The sequence below is a fragment of the Gymnoscopelus microlampas genome (genome assembly GCF_963454915.1).
Source record: "Gymnoscopelus microlampas genome assembly, chromosome: 14".
Classification (NCBI taxonomy): domain Eukaryota; kingdom Metazoa; phylum Chordata; class Actinopteri; order Myctophiformes; family Myctophidae; genus Gymnoscopelus; species Gymnoscopelus microlampas.
In genome coordinates, this window is record NC_139951.1 from 36,937,684 (window position 1) to 36,957,894 (window position 20,211).

Sequence of the window (20,211 nt, forward strand, 5' to 3'; positions counted from 1 at the left end):
TCCTGCTTTTGATACTGTAGCTTCCAAATGTACACCTACTGTATTATTATTTTAGTTGAGTCATCTCTCACAGGTGAAGGGACCTTTTCTTCTTACACAAAGAATATAATTGTACATAAATGACAGCTACATTCTTCCAGTAATTAGATAAATGTGACATTCACATTGGACAATCATAAAGCATGGCGCTCACTGTGTGTCCAGCAGAGCGCATAACCTGCCCTTTTCAACGTTTTATGCTCTTACGCTAGAAATATGTATATTATCTTCATTGGCCGAGACGCACCCAGCCCCCGTTTCAATAGGAAGCGTGTCACAATGTGGTTGCGAGTGCCGCACTACCAGCTTGTAGATCTGCTATTTTTGAAAAATCTTACACATATATTTTTTTAAACAACATTTTTAACTAAAATCTTTACCTCTGGTGGTCCCTGGAACAACATATTTTGATGGGGGTCGGCAGCCAAAAATATCATTTTGGTGGTCCTTGAGTCTACATTTGTAGAATCAAAATATTTTGTTCCAGGGACCCCCAGAAGCAAAGATTTGAGTTAAAGATGTTTGCTTGAACAAATATATATTTTCAAAGATTTGCACACATTTTCACGTTTTTTTCAAAAATAGTAGATCTACGAGCTCATAGCGCAGCACTCGTGCCGTGCTATGAGCTTGTATATCTGCTATTTTTAAATAGCCAAAGAAATCTTAAAATGACACAGGTGCGTTCCCGAATGCATGATTCGGGAACGCAATGATTGAATGGGTTAATCTTTGTCTAACCCTCAGGAACAGACAACAAATAAAGCTCATAATGTACGCATTAAGTCTCAAACATTATAAGATCTATAACCACCACCATGAATTCCTTGCGTCCCTATTCTGGACAGGTCATTATACAGTAGGCGAACATTCTGTATAAACAGGTTGGCATTTGGCAAAAAAAAATAGCCTATCTACAGGTCCTCAACTCGACACCTTGTGAGCTGGTAGATCGGCTATTATAGGCGAAGAGATTTGGTGTAGAGGGTGATTTTACAACAGGGGTTGGGGGGACTTTACTTGGGGAAAACACAGGAATAGTTGCTTCTCACCATCTCTTTTTAATCCTAAGGAACCCTGTTGATAAACCTTCCTAAAACAAGTGTTAATGGTAATTCTCCTCTTCACTCTGGAAGCTGTCACCACCGGTCTCCTCTCCATATGGTCTGGCTTGCCTCTCTGCACGGCAGACAGGTTGGGGTTTGTTTTTTTTGCAATGGTGGAAAGTAACTAAGTACATGCACTCAAGTGCTGTACAATTTGGAGGTATTTTTTACTTTACTGGAGTATTTCCAATATTCAATACTACTGCTTCTACTCCACTACATCTCAGAGAAAAAATATTGTACTTTTACTCCACTACAATTATTTGACAACTGTAGTTACTAGTTAGTTTCTTGTTATTACAAAAACATGCATTATCCACTTTCAGCTCCATATGTAGGCCTATACTTCGGCTATTTGAAAATAGCAGATCTACAAGCTCACAACGCGACGCAATGCGACGCGTTGTGAGCTTGTAGATCGGCTATTTTCAAAAGATTTTCATTAATTTAGAAAACTTGAAATGGGACATTCTGCATAATGAGTACTTTCACTTTCGGTACTTTTAAGTACACTTTGATGCCAATACTTTTGTACTTTTACTCAAGTGAAAATTTTAAAACCAGACTTTTAACCTGTAACTGGTTATTTCTACATTGTGGTATCGATTTTATACTTCAGTTAAAAAATGTGAGTACTTCTACCATCACTGTTTTCTTTTTTTTTTTGGGGGGGGGAGGGGTGGGGGGGGTATATACTCTGCTGCACATCATCATGGTCTGATGAATGGCTGCTTGTGCTGAACCTGGGTGGGAAGGGCCAATATGGAGGTACTTGGATTGGCCTTTTTACCTCCACAACCCCAGCAGCTGGTAATTGGCACCATATGTCAAGTAGACAGACCTCTTCATAGTGTGCAACGTCTCAGTTCAGCCCCTGAGCCTTATTAGCTCAGAGGGAAGGGAAGGGGTCGCCCCCTCCCCTTCCAAACGTTTGGCTGCCTCTATTCAGCCACTAAAGACCAGTGGTAGTCTAGTAACTAAAGTACATTTACTTAAGTACTGTACTTAAGTACAATTTTGTGGTATTTGTACTTTAATTTCCAATACTTTAACTTCTACCCCACTACATCTCAGAGGCAAATGTTTTACTTTTACTCCACTACAATTATTTGAAAACTTTAGTTACTCTGCAGATCTAAATATATTGCATTATGAAACATAAAATAACCACTTTAGCCTTATTATTTTATATATCGCGTTGTGAGCTTGTAGATCTGCTATATTCAAACATTTTAGTACTCTTACTTTTGGTACTTTAAGTACATTTTTGATGCCAATATGTTTGTACTTTTGCTCAAGTAAATTTTGAATTCCGGACTTTTACATGTAACAGAGTATTTCTACATTGCGGTATTGATACTTTTACTTAAGTAAAACCTTTGAGTACTTTTTCCAGCACCGCTAAAGACACTGCTCTCTCTCCGGTCGCCCTGTTTAGCCCCTTTTATAGATGAGTCACGCTCCCTCTTTCTCAAAGGGATGTTTTGAAGAAGAGAAATGTCAGTGTACACCAGAAATTATTGAGTACATTAAAACTGCACCGAGACACTATTAACCCATTCAATCCGGGGAAGGCGTCTGTGTCATTTTAGTTAAAAAAGTAGTTCATATAGTATCACAATAATTTAACCACTTTAACCATTATTTTATACTTTGGCTATTCAAAAATAGCAGATATACCAGCTCATATAGTGAGTCACTTTGTGCTGCGCGACCAAATGCACACGTATGTATTTAGCAACATACTTTTTTAGAAAACTGTTAGGATTTAGAACTGTGGTTCTCAAACGTTTTCGTGCCAAGGACCCCCAAATTGATATGTATGTGGCCGCGGACCCCCACCTGAAAATTTGTTGTGCCAGGGACCCCCAGAAGCAAAGATTTGTGTTTAAAAATGTTAGCCTTTTAAAAACAAGAGTGAAAGATTTGCACACATTTTCAAGATTTCGCAAAAATAGCAGATCTACAAGCTCATACAAGCTCTATATCTGCTAAGTATAACATGGACAACAGGGTTAGAATGATTGTGGCGCTTTATTACCTAATTTTACTGGGGACCCCCTGGTATCCCCCCCCCCCCCCCAAGGACCCCGGACCCCCACTTTGAGAACCAATGATTTAGAAGACATTTGTAGAATGGGCATCAGGTCTTAATGGGTTAAATCAGGAGACTCTTAACAAACTGCCCTCAATGGAAAGCAGAGGTTTGTTTTGGAGGAACTAAACGAAGAGTAGAGGTCCTTAATCACACCTAATAAAATTCTAATCGGTTAAATTAGATTGGCAATTACAGCCAAATAGATTTAACGCTTACTAATTCAAGTGGGCCACTTCTTGTTAATCTTTCATCAGGAATTTAATAAGAGTAGAAGAGAGAGAGTGGAGAAGAAAAAAACACCTTCATTTAACCCATTTAGACTTGGAAATCATCTGTGTCACTACTTTGACCATTATTTTATACTTTGGCTATTCAAACTTAGCAGATCTACAAGCTCATAGCGCGTCACTTCGTGCCGCACTATGAGCTTGTAGATCTGCTATTTCTTTTTAAATCATGAAATTGTGTGTACATTTTTTTATACATTTCAGAAAACATTTAGAAAACATGTTTAGAATCGGCCTCAGTCAGGTCTTAATGGGTTAATCCCATAAAACTTGTGTAGGTTTTCTGCAAAATTGTGTAGTTTATTTTTGGATTAGATAAACCGTGGCTGATACTTTTTTTTGTTATCAATTGTTTTTATTTATCATGTCAGCTATACAACTATGGCAATACACATATATGCATCATGAATACAAATGAAACAAAAACAAGATACAACTACATACACAACTTAAAAACAAAAGAAAATAATAAGCAAACAGTGGCTGATCCTATACATGAGTGTTGTTTTGGATCTTCGTGATTGAGGGGAATCTGCCAAGTATAGCCTCTCTCACCAGTGTTGCCATGTCTGCTTATTATAATAGACTTTGGGCTTGTTTTTCTGTAAAGTTGCTTGTAAATATTGGTTAGTGTTAGCTCTCAACGTGTCGACGCGTTGTGAGCTTGTAGATCTGCTATTTTCAAATAGCCTGTGTGTATAGATTTAAAGTATGACCACAGTTGCTTCTTTTGCGCTTGTTTCATAGACCTGGCTGCTTGTTTTTTTTTAAATCTGGCAACACTGCCTCACTCTCGTATAGCGTTCAGCTCTGGGACAGACTAGACAGGGGAAGGTGCATGCTTGACTAGGGATTAGTTGGAGAGCTACAAGGCTGCGTCTCAAGGCTCTGTGAGAAAGGACAGAGGATGGTGTCTGGCTCCGGCGTAGTAGCGTCTCTGTTTGGCAGAAACCTTGTATGTCAAAAACTGTTACTTTTCAGGTCTGCCCGACAGCGACAACGGTATAGAAACTAAGTCTCTTCTGCTGACTTGTTTTATTCCATTTGATCCTAGGGGTTGCATTACCTGAATTCCTGTGTGCATTATTATGCAATTATAAGGAATTATCATAGTTGGCCAATCTCCAGACGTGGTGTTATGTAGCAATACCCAGATGCTTTATACTGTATTAATGCATTTCTGCTACAGTAGCCGCATCCTGTGTAGTGCCTGCCCCAATCTGCTCATCGGTAGCATTCAGGGGTTCATCAGTGTCTTGCTCGAGGACACTTCGCAGCCCAGCCAGCAGGAGGTGCTGGGGTATCAAACCGGGAACCTTCCGATTCCAAGACGTCAACCAGTCTATATGTACTCCTGGACACCAGGATTGAAACATCTCAATGCAAAGAGTAGGCCAGGGGTCTTCAACTTTTTTCAGGCCAAGGACCCCCTAGTAAATGGTAAATGGTGCATTTATATAGCGCTTTTATCCAAAGCGCTTTACATTGATTGTGCCATTCACCCATTCACACACACATTCATACACCGATGGCGGAGGAAACCATGCAAGGCACCAACCTGCTCATCGGGAGCAAGGGGGTTCAGCGTCTTGCTCAAGGACACTTCGACACTAACTCTGGGGGAGCGCCCCAGCCCGGGATCGAACTGGGAACCTTGTGGTTTCCAGTTCACTCTACCCGGCCACTCTACCCCTGAGCCACTGCCGCCCTAGCTGAGAGAGAGATGAAGCAGGGACACCCTCTATATTGTCTAAAATTGTGTTTCAGATTAATCTTTTTTTATTTATTTGGTCTGCTCTTTTTTCCCCTCTACACCTATACCTCTTTGCCAAAAATAGCCAATCTACAAGCTCACATGCGAGGCGTTGTGAGCTTGTAGATTGATATTTTTGGCTAAAGTTCTCAGAAAAGGGATGGTATGGTTCAATTGGTTAATGTAAAAAATAAATAAAAATCACATCACACAAAGATTTGGCGCCCCCCTGTAGTAATTCTGAGGACCCCCCAGGGGTCCCGGACCCACTGTTGAAGACCCCCTCGGAGTAGGGAGTCCAACTTCCAGCCACTGCAGATATGCTAGTCATACTGTATTGACCTACTCGACCTACTCGTGGAAAAGAGCCAGTTACGGTTGTTTCGGGCGTCTATAGTACGGATGCTCCCTGTCTCCCTTGGGAGGTCTTCTGTTCGTGTCCCACTGGAGGAAGGCCCCGGGGCAGACCAGGGACCGGGGTGGGGGGGGGTTATATCTCCACTCTGGCCTTGAAACGCTTCGGAATCCCCCAGGATGAAGTGGCTAATGTAGCCCGGGGGAAAAGGAAGTCTGGAGCTCTCTGCTGGAACCACTAGCCCTTCAGATAACCTTCTTTCGGATTGTTCATATTCCATCCTAATTGGCTTCCAAAGTTTGCAGGAGTGCTCCGTTTTGAACAAAAGGCCTCAAATCATGAACACGGCGTGCGATTTCCGTGACATTTTGCACACACATTCCCACTAGGCTGAGGAAGAAATGGTGGTGCCATAACAGCCCGATTGTTTACCTATAACTGCACAGATCTATGTAACACTTTGTATGCACACTCCCTAGAGGCCAAGGAAAAACTTTTGCCCTGCATTTATCACATCTGCCTTTTATTGCGCCACCAGGAGGCCGACTTATGTAAAACAGCTGTTGTTTTTTTTATATTACTCCTTCAGATCTTATCCAAATTTCACGCAAATCGGTACATATGATCTCTATAGTCATGTGATCAAGACGGATCTGTTTGATTTTTCATATTGCATCCTGATTGGCTAAGATTGACATCTAAAGTTTGCAGGAGTGGCCCGTTTGCCACTTTGCACGCACATTCGCACTACGTTGAGGAACAAATGCCACCATTTTAACATTGCCCTATTATAGCGCCACCAGGAGGCCGATATTTGCAAAACATTACTCCTACAAATTTTGGCCAAACATCACGCACATCGGTACACATTATCTATATAGTCAAGTCAAGTGATCAAGACTGATCCGTCTGATTCTTCATATTCCATCCTGATTGGCCGAATTCCCAACATTACCGGCCCACAATAACCTATACCTGACCTGGCGGAGACCTGCGCTCCGAGGAGCATTTTTTCTAGTTAAGTAATTTATTTCCTGTGAAGTTTAAAACGAAACAATCTCTATGAATCATTCCTTGTAGCAGCTGTTGCCTCGCCCACCCCCGACAGACAGACAGGGGAGGATGGAGATAAAGACTTGACTGTATCCATTTATGAGACACAAAGTCATTCCGCCACCCTTAGCCTTTCACTCAAGAGCATTTATTTAACCCATTAAGACCGGGAACGGCGGTCTTAAAAACGTGTTATTTTTAGATTTCTTTGGCTATTAAAAAATAGCAGATATACAAGCTCATAGCGCGGCACCAAGTGCCGCGCTATGAGCTTGTATATCTGCTATTTTTGAAACATTTTGTGCAAATCTTTAAATATTTGTAAAATATTTTGTTCCTGGCACCTCCAGAAGCAAAGATTTGAGTTACAAATGTTTGCTTAAAAAAAATAATATATATATATATATATACAAAGATTTGCACACATTTTCACGATTTTTCAAAAATAGCAGATCTACAAGCTCAAAGCGCAGCACAGATTGCCACGCTATGAGCTTGTATATCTGCTATTTTTTAATAGCCAAAGATAATGGTTAAAGTGTTGTAAAACCTAAAATGACACAGGTGCGTTCCCGCATTGAAAGGGTTAATCCTGAAGGATTTACTAGTATGAATGAATGACGCATAAACAGTGTTGCAGCACACAGGCAGCTTTGTGTGTGTCAGTCTGTCAGATAAGCAAAATGTCAACACTTGAGGTTCTATTAATCTATAATAAGTATATAGTATATTGAGCATGTATAATCCCCCCCGCTCGCCTGTGTGTTTGTGAAGAGATAAAGGCACGCTTCTTCTCCTTCTCTCCTTCTCTCCATTCTACCTGGACCTGCTACCTTTGATGCTTTTGTGTGACGCTGTTCATTGACGAAACATTTTGAGATTGGGGGTCCGCGGCCAAAAACATGCCGTATCTAAAAGTGTTTTCTAAATCCTATAACAGTATGTTGCGATAATCAGTGGTGCTCCCAACTTTTTCATATCAAGGACCCACAAAAGGATATGCATTTGGCCGCGGACTCCCCCATCTCAAAATATTGTGTTCCAGGGACCCCCCAGAAGCAAAGATTTGAGTTACAAATGTTGGCTTTGCCAATGTTTTTTGAAAATAGCCAAAGACATCTTAAAATGACAAAGATGCGATCCCGGTCTGAATGGATTAAGATTATTTTTTTCCTAAAGGAGCACTGATTCCAGATATGGCTTTCACCTTCGACAGTGAACAAGGGCTGAAAAGACTAGCTGGATGGTCAGCATACATATCTCTCTTTCTCTTTCTCTTTCTCTTTCTCTTTTTTTTTCTCTTTCTCTTTCTCTCTCTGAGCCTCTCCTGGAAGCAGGGGAAGTAATCTACTGTACAAACAAACACGTTTCCGTTTTTTTTTAAACTTTCTGCTGATGCACTCTTATCTGCCATTTGAAAATTGATAGATATAAACGTGTCCACCTGGTGCACAGCGATAAAGCTTTTTCCATTAACACTATGAGCCCACAGCGCTATAATGGCCTATAGCGTTAGCTAGAGAACATCTCGGGTTCAAGTTTAATCCCTCAGGGCTCTACAGTGGTGTCTTTTCTGTTATTGTGGGGAAAGCTATAGCTGAATATCCGCCGATCGACAAGCTATTAAAGCTATTTAAAAAATTGCACGTCACTTCGTGCTGCGCCGCAAGCTTGTACATCTGCTGTTTTTGAAAAATATTTCAAAAATATCTGATTTTTTTTCGAATTTTGAGTAAATCTTCTCTTCTGGAGGGGTCCCTGGCACAAAACCTTTTTCAGATGGATGGGGGGGGGGGTCTGCCTCCGCCAAATACATGATAATTTTGGGGGTCCTTGACATGAAAAAGTTTGAGAAGCACTGCATCAGGGAGCAGACACACAGACGCAGAAATATGCAATCCTCTCATACCTAGAGCGCCCAAACCCATCTCCCTCTCTCTCTCTCACACACACACACACACACACACACACACACACACACACACACACACACACACACACACACACACACACACACACACACACACACACACACACACACACACACACACACAATCACATGGAATGGAAAGAATTCTCCACATCCTCCCCAACAATGTTTTTTCTGAGGGAATATTCTACAAGTGCACGTGAGGCTCCTCCGAGCACACGCGCGCGCGCACACACACACACACACACACACACACACACACACACACACACACACACACACACACACACACACACACACACACACACACACACACACACACACACACACACACACACACACACACACACACACACACACACACACACACACACACACACACACACACACGCACGTGCGCGCGCACATGCATGTAGGCCTACAACTATCCATTCTCTACTTAGCAGGTATTATTCTGTCCATTAATATTTTTATTATATTGTGTTGCTGTCAGGCAGAAACCTCTGATCTCCATATTCAAACTGTTTGTGTTTTTTGGTAAATTAACAGCCTACTTTATCATACTACAGCGTCACACAAAAGCATCAAAAGTAGTTGATCTGCACGTATTTTGAGCTTGCAGATCTGCTACTTTTGATGCTTTTGAATTTGACCATTTGACAATTTTGGACATATGAGGTTTCCACCCGACAGAGACGATACACATCTGGGGGGTCCTTTAACTTAAAAAAAAGAGGTTAGAATTACTGTCCTTTTTTCCCTCAGTTTGTGTTGTGGAGGCCATTTCTCAAATGGTTACATAATGCACAGATGGGTTTGATGCAGTGATGGAAAAAGTACTCAAATGTTTTACTCAAGTAAAAGTATCAATACTGCATGTAGAAATACTCTGTTACAAGTAGAAGTCTGGAATTCAAAATGTACTTAAAAAGTAAAAGTACAAAAGTATTGGCATCAATATGTACGGTACTTAAAGTACCAAAAGTAAAAGTACTCATTATGCAGAATGTGTTAAAAATGTATAAACGTCTTTTGAAAATAGCGACGCTTTATGAGCTTGTAGATCGGCTATTTTCAAACAGCTGAAGTATGTAGGGATAAAGTGGTTAATGCATCTTTTGAAATAATAATACAAATCTACAAAGTAACTAGTTACCAAAGTTTTCAAATAATTGTAGTGGAGTAAAAAGTACAATATTTGCCACTGGGATGTAGTGGAGTAGAAGTAAAAGTAAAAAGTGAAAATACTCCAGTAAAGTAAACATTCCTAAAATGTGTACACAAGTAACAGTACTTGAGTACATGTACTTAGTTACTTTCCACCACTGGTTTGATGGCATGCACCAGAGCCTGTGGTTTCTTTGCCTCTTGTCGAGCACATCGGAGGATGAAGTCAATTGAAATGGATCTTTTTTTTTTTCTCTCTCAATTTTCGCTTGGAAAACATCTCTTGGAGGCAAGCCTTTTGTAGCTGTAGTTCTTAAACTTTTTTGTGCCAAGGGCCCACAAAGTGATTTATATTTGTCTGCGGACCCCCCATCTCGAAAAAGGGTTTGCCAGGGACCCCCAAAAGAAGATGTATGTTAAAAAAATATCACAATTAATCTGCATTTTCCATATTTTCAAAAAAAGCTTGATGTTCAAGCTTGTAGATCTGCTATTTTTGAATAGCCAACATATAAATGGATAAAGTGGTTAAAATGAATGTGATGCTTTGTTAAGAAAGTTTGCTGGGGACCCCCTGGAACGCCCCCCCCCCTCCCCCAAGGACCCCTGGAGGTCCCCAGACCCCACTTTGAGAACCAATGGTCTATAGTTGAGAAAATACCCAGCATAACTCGGACAGCGTCCGAACGTTCGGTGTCAGACTTGGCGTATGTCACATATAAGTCGTGCAGAGCCGAATGGCACGGAAGAACCAACGGTTTCCGAGAACCAAAAAATCACAAATATCTGAATCGGCCTGAGAAACGGACACATTATCAGCGTTTTGGGAGATTGCATTGCATCGGCTTCCCTGATTGGCCAACCCAAACCGTCTTCGGCTTCACTGATTGGTGGACCGTCACGTCACACGTAGTGCCAACCAGAGCCATATAAGAGAGTTGTGGGAGCAGAGGCGATTATTGACAGTCAAAATCCCTCAACAGCGACACCCGCAGGCAAAGATTTTTTTTTCCTTGCACTTGAAAAGGCTTTAGAAATCAGAGAGAAAGAATTCTGCCATGGATCACTGGACTGGATTTTTCAGTTAAAACTTTTAATACACGTTTGAAGGACCATGATAAAGACTTTTAATGTGTTGTAAAACTGAATGTCATGAAACCTTTAAGGAGTCGTTTTGTTGATAATGGGGCTTTAGGTGTTGGAGACAACATCAAGAGGAACCATTAGTTTTAATGGGTGTTCCTGTTGTGATTGAGCCGTCATGTGCCGTTGTTTAGTGGAGGTGTGAGATCTGAAGGCATGCGGTCTGCACCGCTGGAAAAGTAATTAAGTACATTTAGTCAAGAACTTTACTTAAAATCCAATCTTGAGGTACCTTACTTTATGATCCTAGATTACTATGTCTATGCATTTGATGTATAACTTCGTGTTTACCTTGCTTATTGTAAATCGCTCTGGATTAAGAGTGTTTGCTAAATGCATAAAATGTAAATTGTAATTCCATTTTCAATGCTTTACAGTAAAAAAAATTGACAGCTTTAGTTGCTATTTACTTTGCAGATTTAGTTTATTATTACAAAACGTACATTAACCAATTTAGCCCTATTCGAAATTAGCCGATCTACATGCTCACAACGTGATGCAACGCGGTGTGAGGTTGTAGATCTGCTATATTTGAAGAATTGACACATTTTGACACATTTTTATAAACCTGTTATTCTGCTTAACGAGTATTTTTACTTTTGGTACTTTAAGCATATTCTGATGCCAATACCTTTTGTACCTTTACTCGAGTAAAAATGTTAATACAGGCCTTATACATTTTTCTACGCTGTGGGTATTGATACTTTTACTTAAGTAAACAAATCTGAGTACTTGTTCAACCGCGGTGTGCGTACGTATATCTGTGTTTGTGCGCACGTGTGTGTGTGTCTGTGTGTGTGTGTGTGTGCGCGCGCGTGTGTCTGTGCGTGTTATGAGTTGGGTGTCTGGCCGTTGCCTGTGCACAGATGGCTGCCAGGTTTGGCACTGCAGATTCTTTTTATTTTTTTCATGCACAGAATTGAGAGAGGGGTGTGCAATAAGTAGATAGAGCCCCCTGGGAGAACAGGGTGCAGAGGGGGATCAAGGTTGGCCCCCGCATTCACCTGCCTCTCGTCGCACTCGGCCTTCCAGGGGTCCTTGAAGGGGTCCCAGGGGTAAAACGAATATTTTATTAAAATAAAATTGGCTCAAGGGAGGACTGGCCGGCCGGCGGGCGGACCTCTGACGTCACGCTCATGTCACCATGACTCAGCCATAACCATATAAGGAGTTCCCAATGCAGCTATACGCCCAAATATGGAGTGTGTCTAACCTCAGTGTGTCGTCATGGCATCAGGCGCAAACAAATCACTCAGCTCCATATATGGACACATACTGATGACCTCAGGGATCTCCATATATGGGCATAAAGGAACAAGGATTGACAGATAAAGATATCTCCATTTATGGGCATAAAAGGGACAAGGACTGACAGATGCAGAGATTCATATGGATTGGCGGTACGACGTACAGTAGGTGTGAGGCCCGAACCCTCTAGTTCAGTGACTCTCAACCATTTTAATTTCAAGGACCCCTAGTTTGACATGCATTAGGCTACGGACCCCCATTTAATGGCATTTCTATCTCTGGGACCCCAATCTATGTTAATTTAACTCTGAGAGTGTACAAATGGAACCAAATGGACCCTAACGGGTCCATTTGGTTCCATTTGTACACTCTCAGAGTTACAGACCCATAAGGGATTTGGTTCCTAACTATCTATCTTTTAGCTGGGGACCCCCTGGAACTCCCTCAAGGACCCATGGGGGTCCCCGGACCCCACTTTGAGAACCAATGCTCTAGTTAGTCATTATAATTTTTTGAGATTTCAGTAAATTTTTCTCCAAAATAGTAGATGTACAAGCTTGTATATCTGCTATGAATAAAGTGGTTAGAATGATGTTGCATGTGTGCGCTTCCTAACTTTATTATTTGGCCCCGGCGCCTCCTGGAGAGAGAGAGCTGGGAGACAGACAGACAGACGTCTGCAAAGAGAGCTGGGAGACAGTGGTGGAAAAAGTATTCAAATGTTTTACTCAAGTAAAAGTATTAATACTGCAAAAGTCAAAAGTCCGGAATTAAAAATGCAGTATTGGTATCAAAATGTACTTAATGTATCAAAAGTAAAAGTATTAAAATGTTTGAAAATAGCAGATCTACAAACTCACAACGTGTCGCGGTTCAAATAACCTAGGTATAAAATGGGGCTAAAGTGGTTAATAATTTATATCTGCAAAGTAACTAGTAACTAAAGTTTTCAAATAATTCTAGTGGAGTAAAAGTACAGTATTTGCCTCTGAGACGTACAGTAGTGGAGTAGAAGTAAAAGTATAGACAATTGGAAATGCTCCAGTAAAGTAAAAGTACCTCAAAATTGTACTTAAGTACAGTACTTGAGTAAATGTACTTAGTTACTTGGCTGGGAGACAGACAGTTACACTGGCTGGGAGACAGACAGACAGACGTCTGCAAAGCGTCTCTCTGCCTCGCCGTATAGTTTTCCCCTTCCTCCTCCTCCTCCTCCTCCTCCTAGAAGAGGCCTGGAAAAGTGGTGCTCCCAACGCTCCTGTTTGGAAAGGAACAGGAAGCCCCACTTTACTCCCTCTCCCTTCCCCAGTGGTGGGAGAAGAACTACTCACGTTTTGTACTTAAGCAAAAAAGCACAGATACCATCATGTAGAAATACTTGTGGGAAATGAAAATAGCAGATCTACAAGCTCACAATGCGTCGCTTTGTGAGCTTGTGTTGATCGGCATGCATAAGGCTGAAGTGGTTAATGCATGTTTTTTATTTTTTATAATAAATCAAAATCTACAAAGTAACTAGTAAGTAAAGTTGTCAAATAACTGTTGTGAAGTAAAAAGTACAATATTTGCCTCTGAGGTGTATTGAAAATTGGAAACACTCCAGTAAAGTAAAAATTCCTGAAAAGTGCACTTTACTGTAAGTACAGTAGTCGAGTAAATGTACTTAGTTACTTTACACCACTGCCCTTCCCTCCCTCCCTCTCTCTCTCTCTCTCTCTGTGTGTCTGTTGCGTCATTCAGCTCTGGAATGACCATATTATGGTGCACTGTTGCACATTTCAAATGGCTCCAGCTGCCAGCCCACCTACTTAGAGAGGCGTGCATGCTAGACGCTTCACTATACTCCCTCCCGGCTCCAAGGAAATGTCTTTAATACAGTTGTCCTCTCAACCTTTTGAATTTCAAGGACCCCTTGTTCAAATTTTTCGGGTCAAGGACCCCCCAAATTGATACGTATTTGACCGCAAACTGAAAATGTTTTGTGTCAGGAACCTCCCCAGAAGAGAAGATTTATGTAAAAAAAAATATATATTTTTTTTATATTTTTCACAAAATCTTCAAGAATAGCAAATGTACAAGCTCGCAGTGCGAGTTAGTACAGCGTCACAATCACTTTAAGCACTTTATCCATTTATATCCATCCCTAGTTTTCAAAAATAGCAGATGTACAAGCTCACAGCGCGACACTTCGTGCCGCGCTTGCGAGCTTGTGCATCTGCTATTTTTGAAAACTAGGAAGTTCTGAAGAAAATGTTTAAACTTCCAGAAAATGTTTGCGCCCAAGAGTCCCTGGCACAAAATATTAATATATAGGGGGGGAGGGGGTCTGCGGACAAATACATATCAATTTGGGGATCCTTGACATGGTTACTGGGAGAAAATGCTGGGAGGAACAAAGTAATTCACCATATTCACATGGGGACCATTTTGCTATTAAGTTAATGAAATAATGCCATCCCGGGTGGCATTTCTTCCCAACCCGCAAGTATGACGTGAGTGGGCGAGAGCAAAATGGCCGCTGTGTGAACATATAGTCAATAGTCTGACTCTGGTGAGGAATCCTCCAGGCAGGCAGGCAGACAGTGGTCTGACCTTGGGGAGAAAGGGCTGAGTGAGTCATCAGGACACCACAGTATCCACAACAGACGGCCTTTACGTCCAAGAGCTTCTTCCACAGCTAGTTGTCTCTCATCATCCAGCACCACCACAGTAAATTCTGACTGTAAATGTCGTACATTTAATATAGTGGCGGTTCTTTTAACCTTTTTAATTTCAAGGACCCCCAGTTTGTCATGGATTAGGCCACACGGAGGACCCCCATAACTCAGAGAGGCGACATACTAAAGCCGATACAGCTTGTGTCTACCAAAAACCACGCCCGCTTCTGTGACGCACGCAAACTGCCTACAACAACTGAGGACATTTTTTGCGGACGATAAAGTATAGTTTTGACCGCGATGGTGGCGCGCCGTCTCAAGAGAACTTGAGCCATGAGAGGCACCGGCGAGCGAGCTAAGGCGAGCGAGTCGCCGTGCCGAATGTTGCGAAGTTCGCTTGAGCCGACTCGGCGCCGTCCAAGTTACGTACCGATAGGCACAGAATCGTAAATCGTGTTTTGGCGAGAGCGTTTGCCCCCAACTGCCACTCAAAGTGGCTACTGACCAATCACAGCGCGTCCTTGCACAAGTGCTATAGGCTTTGGGATGACGCCTCAGAGAGTGTACAAAATAGTTTCACTCTCTTGAGTGTCAGTTTTGGTTCCTAACTATCAATAATTTAGCTCGGGAGGAAAGACCCCCTTAGAACACTTTCAAGGAGAACCACTGGATTATAGATAACCTTTGAAAAGGTGCATCCAGGCATCCACCAGGACTTCAGCACTCTCAAAAATGAAAATCTTTGCTTCTGGAGGTCTCTGGCACAACTATTTTTGTAAACTAAACTAACTATTTTTGGAGTGGGGGGTCCGCAGTCAAACACGTATCATTTTGGGGGGTCCTTGACATGAAAAAGGTCTTGAGAACCACTGCTCTAAAACATACATTATGGAAGCAGACAGCAATCTGGCCGTCTGGTCCACGGATCCGCTTGACCGCTGATGGCACATCATGAGCCATATTATGACCATAATATTACCCCCGTCTTCCTCTTCACCTTCCCTAACCCCCCGACAACCACCCACCCCTCCCCAGCCCTCCCCTCCCCTCCACAACCTTACAGAGGAACTCTGCAGCTGCATGGCAGACCTTGCCACTGAAAACACTCTTCCTGACTCCGTGCCAGACTGACCTCAAGGCCCCGAAGCAATCAAGGCCCCCCACAAAGAAACTATCCCCCCCCCCCCCCCCGCCCACGCCATCCCACCCTCGTTCCACGACTTTGAGTCACCGACCGACCAGACTGTGCCGAAACGGCCTCGTCAGCGTAACGCCTATTCGCTAAGCTTAGCAGCCAGTTTTTTTTTGTGGTGGTCCCGCTGTTAATGAAGTTCCCCCTGCGGTTTATAATATAAGAGCCGCGCTGGGATGATGTCAATGGACCCGCTTCTGATGCACTGAGTTTATTAGTCGCCTAGTCTGGTGTTTCTCACACTTTTTCACGTCAAGGACCCCCAAAATATACATATTTTGCGGACCCCCCATCTGAAAAAATAAATGGTTCCAGGGACCTCCAGAATGAAAGATTTGAGTTAACCCATTAAGACCTGGAACTGTGTCATTTTTAGATTTGAGCTAAAAAGCATTATTTTACACTTTGGGCTATTCAAAAATAGCAGATATACAAACTCACCGAGTGCCGCGCTATGAGCTTGTATATCTGCTATTTTTGAAAAATCGTGAAAATGTGTGCAAATCTTTGAACATATATTTTTAAAGCAAACATTTTTAACTCAAATCTTTGCTTCTGGGGGGTCCCTGGAACAAAATGTTTTGATGGAGGTCCGCGGCCAAATACTTATAATTTTGGGGGTCCTTGACATGAAAAAGTTTGAGCACCACTGATATAGAAACATACGTTTTTTTCAGAATACTGTTGAGATTTAGGAGACATGTAGAATCGGCTTCAGGTCTCAATGGGTTAAAAATGTTTGTGTTAAAATATACACACAAGTTCATGATTTGCACACATTTTCAAGATTTTTGAATAGCAGATACAGACAGTAAACTTTGGTTTAAAATAAAAATTAAAAGGTTTTACGGCATGTGACACTAGTAATGGTTAAATGTTGTTATTGCATGTACTGTACAGTAATACGATGCCCCTCAGTTGTTGTTGTTTTAAGGTGGTTGTAGGCCATTTATTTTCTCAGCTTTGTTCTTTGAAAATTGTGTGTCATGATGAATTTAATTTAATGAGGGGGGAACGCACACACACAAGGGTCTCCCAAGAATGTTGTGATGGAGGTTTCATCATTACTCCTGCATCAAAGAGGCTCAATAATTGTCAAGCAAGGACCAGCATTCTTCATACAGTATACACACATTCTACATGCAGGAAGTAATTAGAGAAAGAACGTAATTACAGAGATGGGATTGTGGGGCTTCTCCTCTTATTAGAGTCAAGCTACCTGACCTTTTAACAGCTAGGCAGAATTTATGCTGCCTGCGTTTGGCCCTTTGTGCGTTGTTGTACCACGATAAGAATGCCGGGAAAGACACATACAATTACCATTCTTCTACGGCTGCAACTATCCAAAAGGGGGAGATATATATATATATATATTGTTCAACAGAAACAGAAAAAAAAAAAGAAGAAAAAAAAAGAAAAAAAACAGGGCTCTCCCCATCTCTCCAGCTTGATGTATTTTGTCGGGCCTTGGCGGCGTCGTAATGACTGATTTTACACTTGGTTGCATGCTGAAAATAGCCGATCTACAAGCTTGCGTCGCAGCACTACCCTATCTGCTATTTTCAGAGCGCAACCAAGCATAAAATGACTTTTCTTGTCTAGTTCTACTGGATCTCTCTTCTCCACTAGTCACTCCCTAACATTGTAGTCTAGTTTTTATTTGTTGACGAAATTGTCAGTATATTTAGTCTTAGTTTTAGTCATCATAGCTTAGTTTTTATTTCGTTTTTGTCAGTGAAAAAAGGTGGTTGACCGTCATTTTTCGCTTCTCTCCCCCATGCAGATCAAGAGCAGTAAGACGGAGAAGGAGGGCCAGCAGCTGCTGCTGAGGAGCCTGCAGTACCTGGAGCGCTACATGTACCTCATCCTCTTCAACACCTACCTGCATCTGGAGAAGAAGGACTCCTGGCAGCGCTCCTTCACACTGTGGATGGAACAGGTTAGAGTTCTCAAATTGTATCCGAACCCGACCCGACGTTTTCGGGCCGGGCCCAAAATCTATGGTTATTAGTCGGGCCGGGCCGAGCCTCGGGTTCAGTGAAGAAAAAAAAATAATAATAATTTATTTCCCCCCAAAAAGTGCCCCTAACGGTAAGTCCGACGGAAATGGCAGTGGATGTGTTGGATGCATCTCAAAGTGAACTTTACTCAGGTATCTAGTTTTTCGCCGTCCGACCTTTCTAGCCCGTGTTATTAAAGAAAAACGGGCGACAATGGCCTAAACTCAATCGAAAATCGGCGCTTGAAAATCGGCGAAAGTGGCCGTTTTCAAGATGCTTTGGCCATTATCTCTGGAACGGAAGGTCCAATCTGCTCAGTTCAAAGCGTGTTGGATGCGTGACTTTGATGACACGCATATTATGACGCTCATAATAACACATGTTCGGGGTTTTCGGGTTTTCAAGCCTAAAAGTATGGTAATTGTTCGGGTTCAGTTAGGGCCGGGCTTTAATTTTCAGGCCTGTTGAGAACTCTAGAACGGGTACAGTTATAGCTTCAGTTATACTTTAGTTGCGTAGCGGGTTTGTCGTGCTCAGTCAATGGCAGCTGTACAAGCTCACAACGTGTCACATACGTGCTTAGTTGCGTGCCATCGGTGTTGCATGCCGTAAGATAGCAAATATTCAAGCTAAGTATAAAAATCCAGGCTTTATAAGCTGTGGTGCCAACACTTTTTTCACGTCCAAGGGCACCCAAATTAATAGCCATTTATTTAGCCGTGGACCCCCACCTCAAAAGATTTTGTGCCAGGGGACCACCAAGAAGAGAAGTACATATTATCAAGAAAAATTGTAAATGATTCAAAAAGAAAATTTAAGTGTTGATGAGCTTGTAGATCTGCTATTTTTGAATAGCCAAAGTATAAAACATGGTTAAAGTGGTAAAAACATTTTGCTGGGGACCACCGGGTACCCTCCCCGGACCCCTCACTTTGAGAACCGCTGCAAGTAGAGCACTTCAATTAGAAATAAGAGTCCAAACGGAAGCGCACAGTGTCACATCCAAGAGGAAAGGATGGTACAGGTGCTGGACAACAATGCGTACACCGGAGAGAAGAAAATGAAGTCTGCTCCCAGACACACAGTGTGTGTGCAGACTTCATTTTGTTCTCTCCACTTCAACTTCAATGTCATTTTGTCCCAGAGGGCCGGTTGGTTTTGCACCATGGAGTGCAATATAAAAAGATCAAGAACCAAAAAGGCTTTATTTGTCACTGCTCGTGGGGTACAAGAAGTGAAATGCAATTTTGAAACACAGTGTTAAGCCACTAGGTGTAAACCATTGAAAAATGAACAAGTGAAGTAAAAGTACCTCCAAAATTGTCTTCAAATACAGTACTTTGTTAAAGCAGCACTACGTAACTTTCCTCTTCTACCCCGGATTTGAACCCAGTTTCCTTTTTTACCGTTGAGCTAATAGAGTCTGCCTGCTTGCTCAGGGGATACATTTGTGTCAGATCCTGTGTCTAGGTGAGACATGACCTTTGACACAATCTAAATGTCTCCATAGAAGAGCAGGGAGACAAAATACAACCACCCCAATTGTATGAGTTATATTGTATTAACCCATTAAGACCGGGAACACATCTGTGTCATTTTAGTTTTTAACCACTTTAACCATTATTTTATACTTTGGCTATACAAAAATAGTAGATATACAAGCTCATAGCGCGGCACCGAGTGCCGCGCTATGAGCTTGTAGATCTGCTATTTGTTTTTAAATCTTGAACATTTGTGCAGATCTTTGAATATATATACGTATATATTTAAAGCGAACATTTGGAACTCAAATATTTGCTTCTAAATGTACCTGGAACAAAATATTTGACAATTTTTATTTTAAAAATATATATATTCAGAGATTTGCACACATTTTCACAATAAAAAATTAAAAAGCAGATCTACAAGCTCATAGCGTGGCACTCGGTGCCGCACTATGAGCTTGTAAATCTGCTATTTTCGAATAGCCCAAAGAAATCTTAAAAATGACACTGATGCGTTCCGGGATTGAATGGGTTAACATGCTCTACCATTACAGATTGGACAAAAATCACATTTTATTCATTAAAAAAAAAAGTTACATAGTGAGGCTTTAAATGTACTTTAGTTACTTTCCACCGCTGCCTCTCTCTCTCTCTCTCAAGGGTATATGCGCGCCGTGAACCGTCACCATGAGTTTCATG

General features: G+C 41.8%; 2 protein-coding genes across 6 annotated transcripts in view; one reads left to right on the top strand and one right to left on the bottom strand.

The window, feature by feature from the left end:
* Nucleotides 1–20,211, top strand: part of pald1a (phosphatase domain containing paladin 1a) — a 118,306-nt gene that overhangs the window by 81,423 nt on the left and 16,672 nt on the right. For all 5 annotated transcript variants that reach the window (XM_084079455.1, XM_084079458.1, XM_084079457.1 and 2 more), the window contains exon 19: nt 17,812–17,967. In XM_084079455.1, the coding sequence (XP_083935581.1) occupies nt 17,812–17,967 (156 nt within the window). The remainder of the gene's footprint in view (nt 1–17,811; nt 17,968–20,211) is intronic.
* The window catches only part of polr3a (polymerase (RNA) III (DNA directed) polypeptide A), a 380,370-nt gene that overhangs the window by 62,510 nt on the left and 297,649 nt on the right, over nt 1–20,211 (bottom strand). The gene's annotated exons all lie outside the window — the stretch shown is intronic.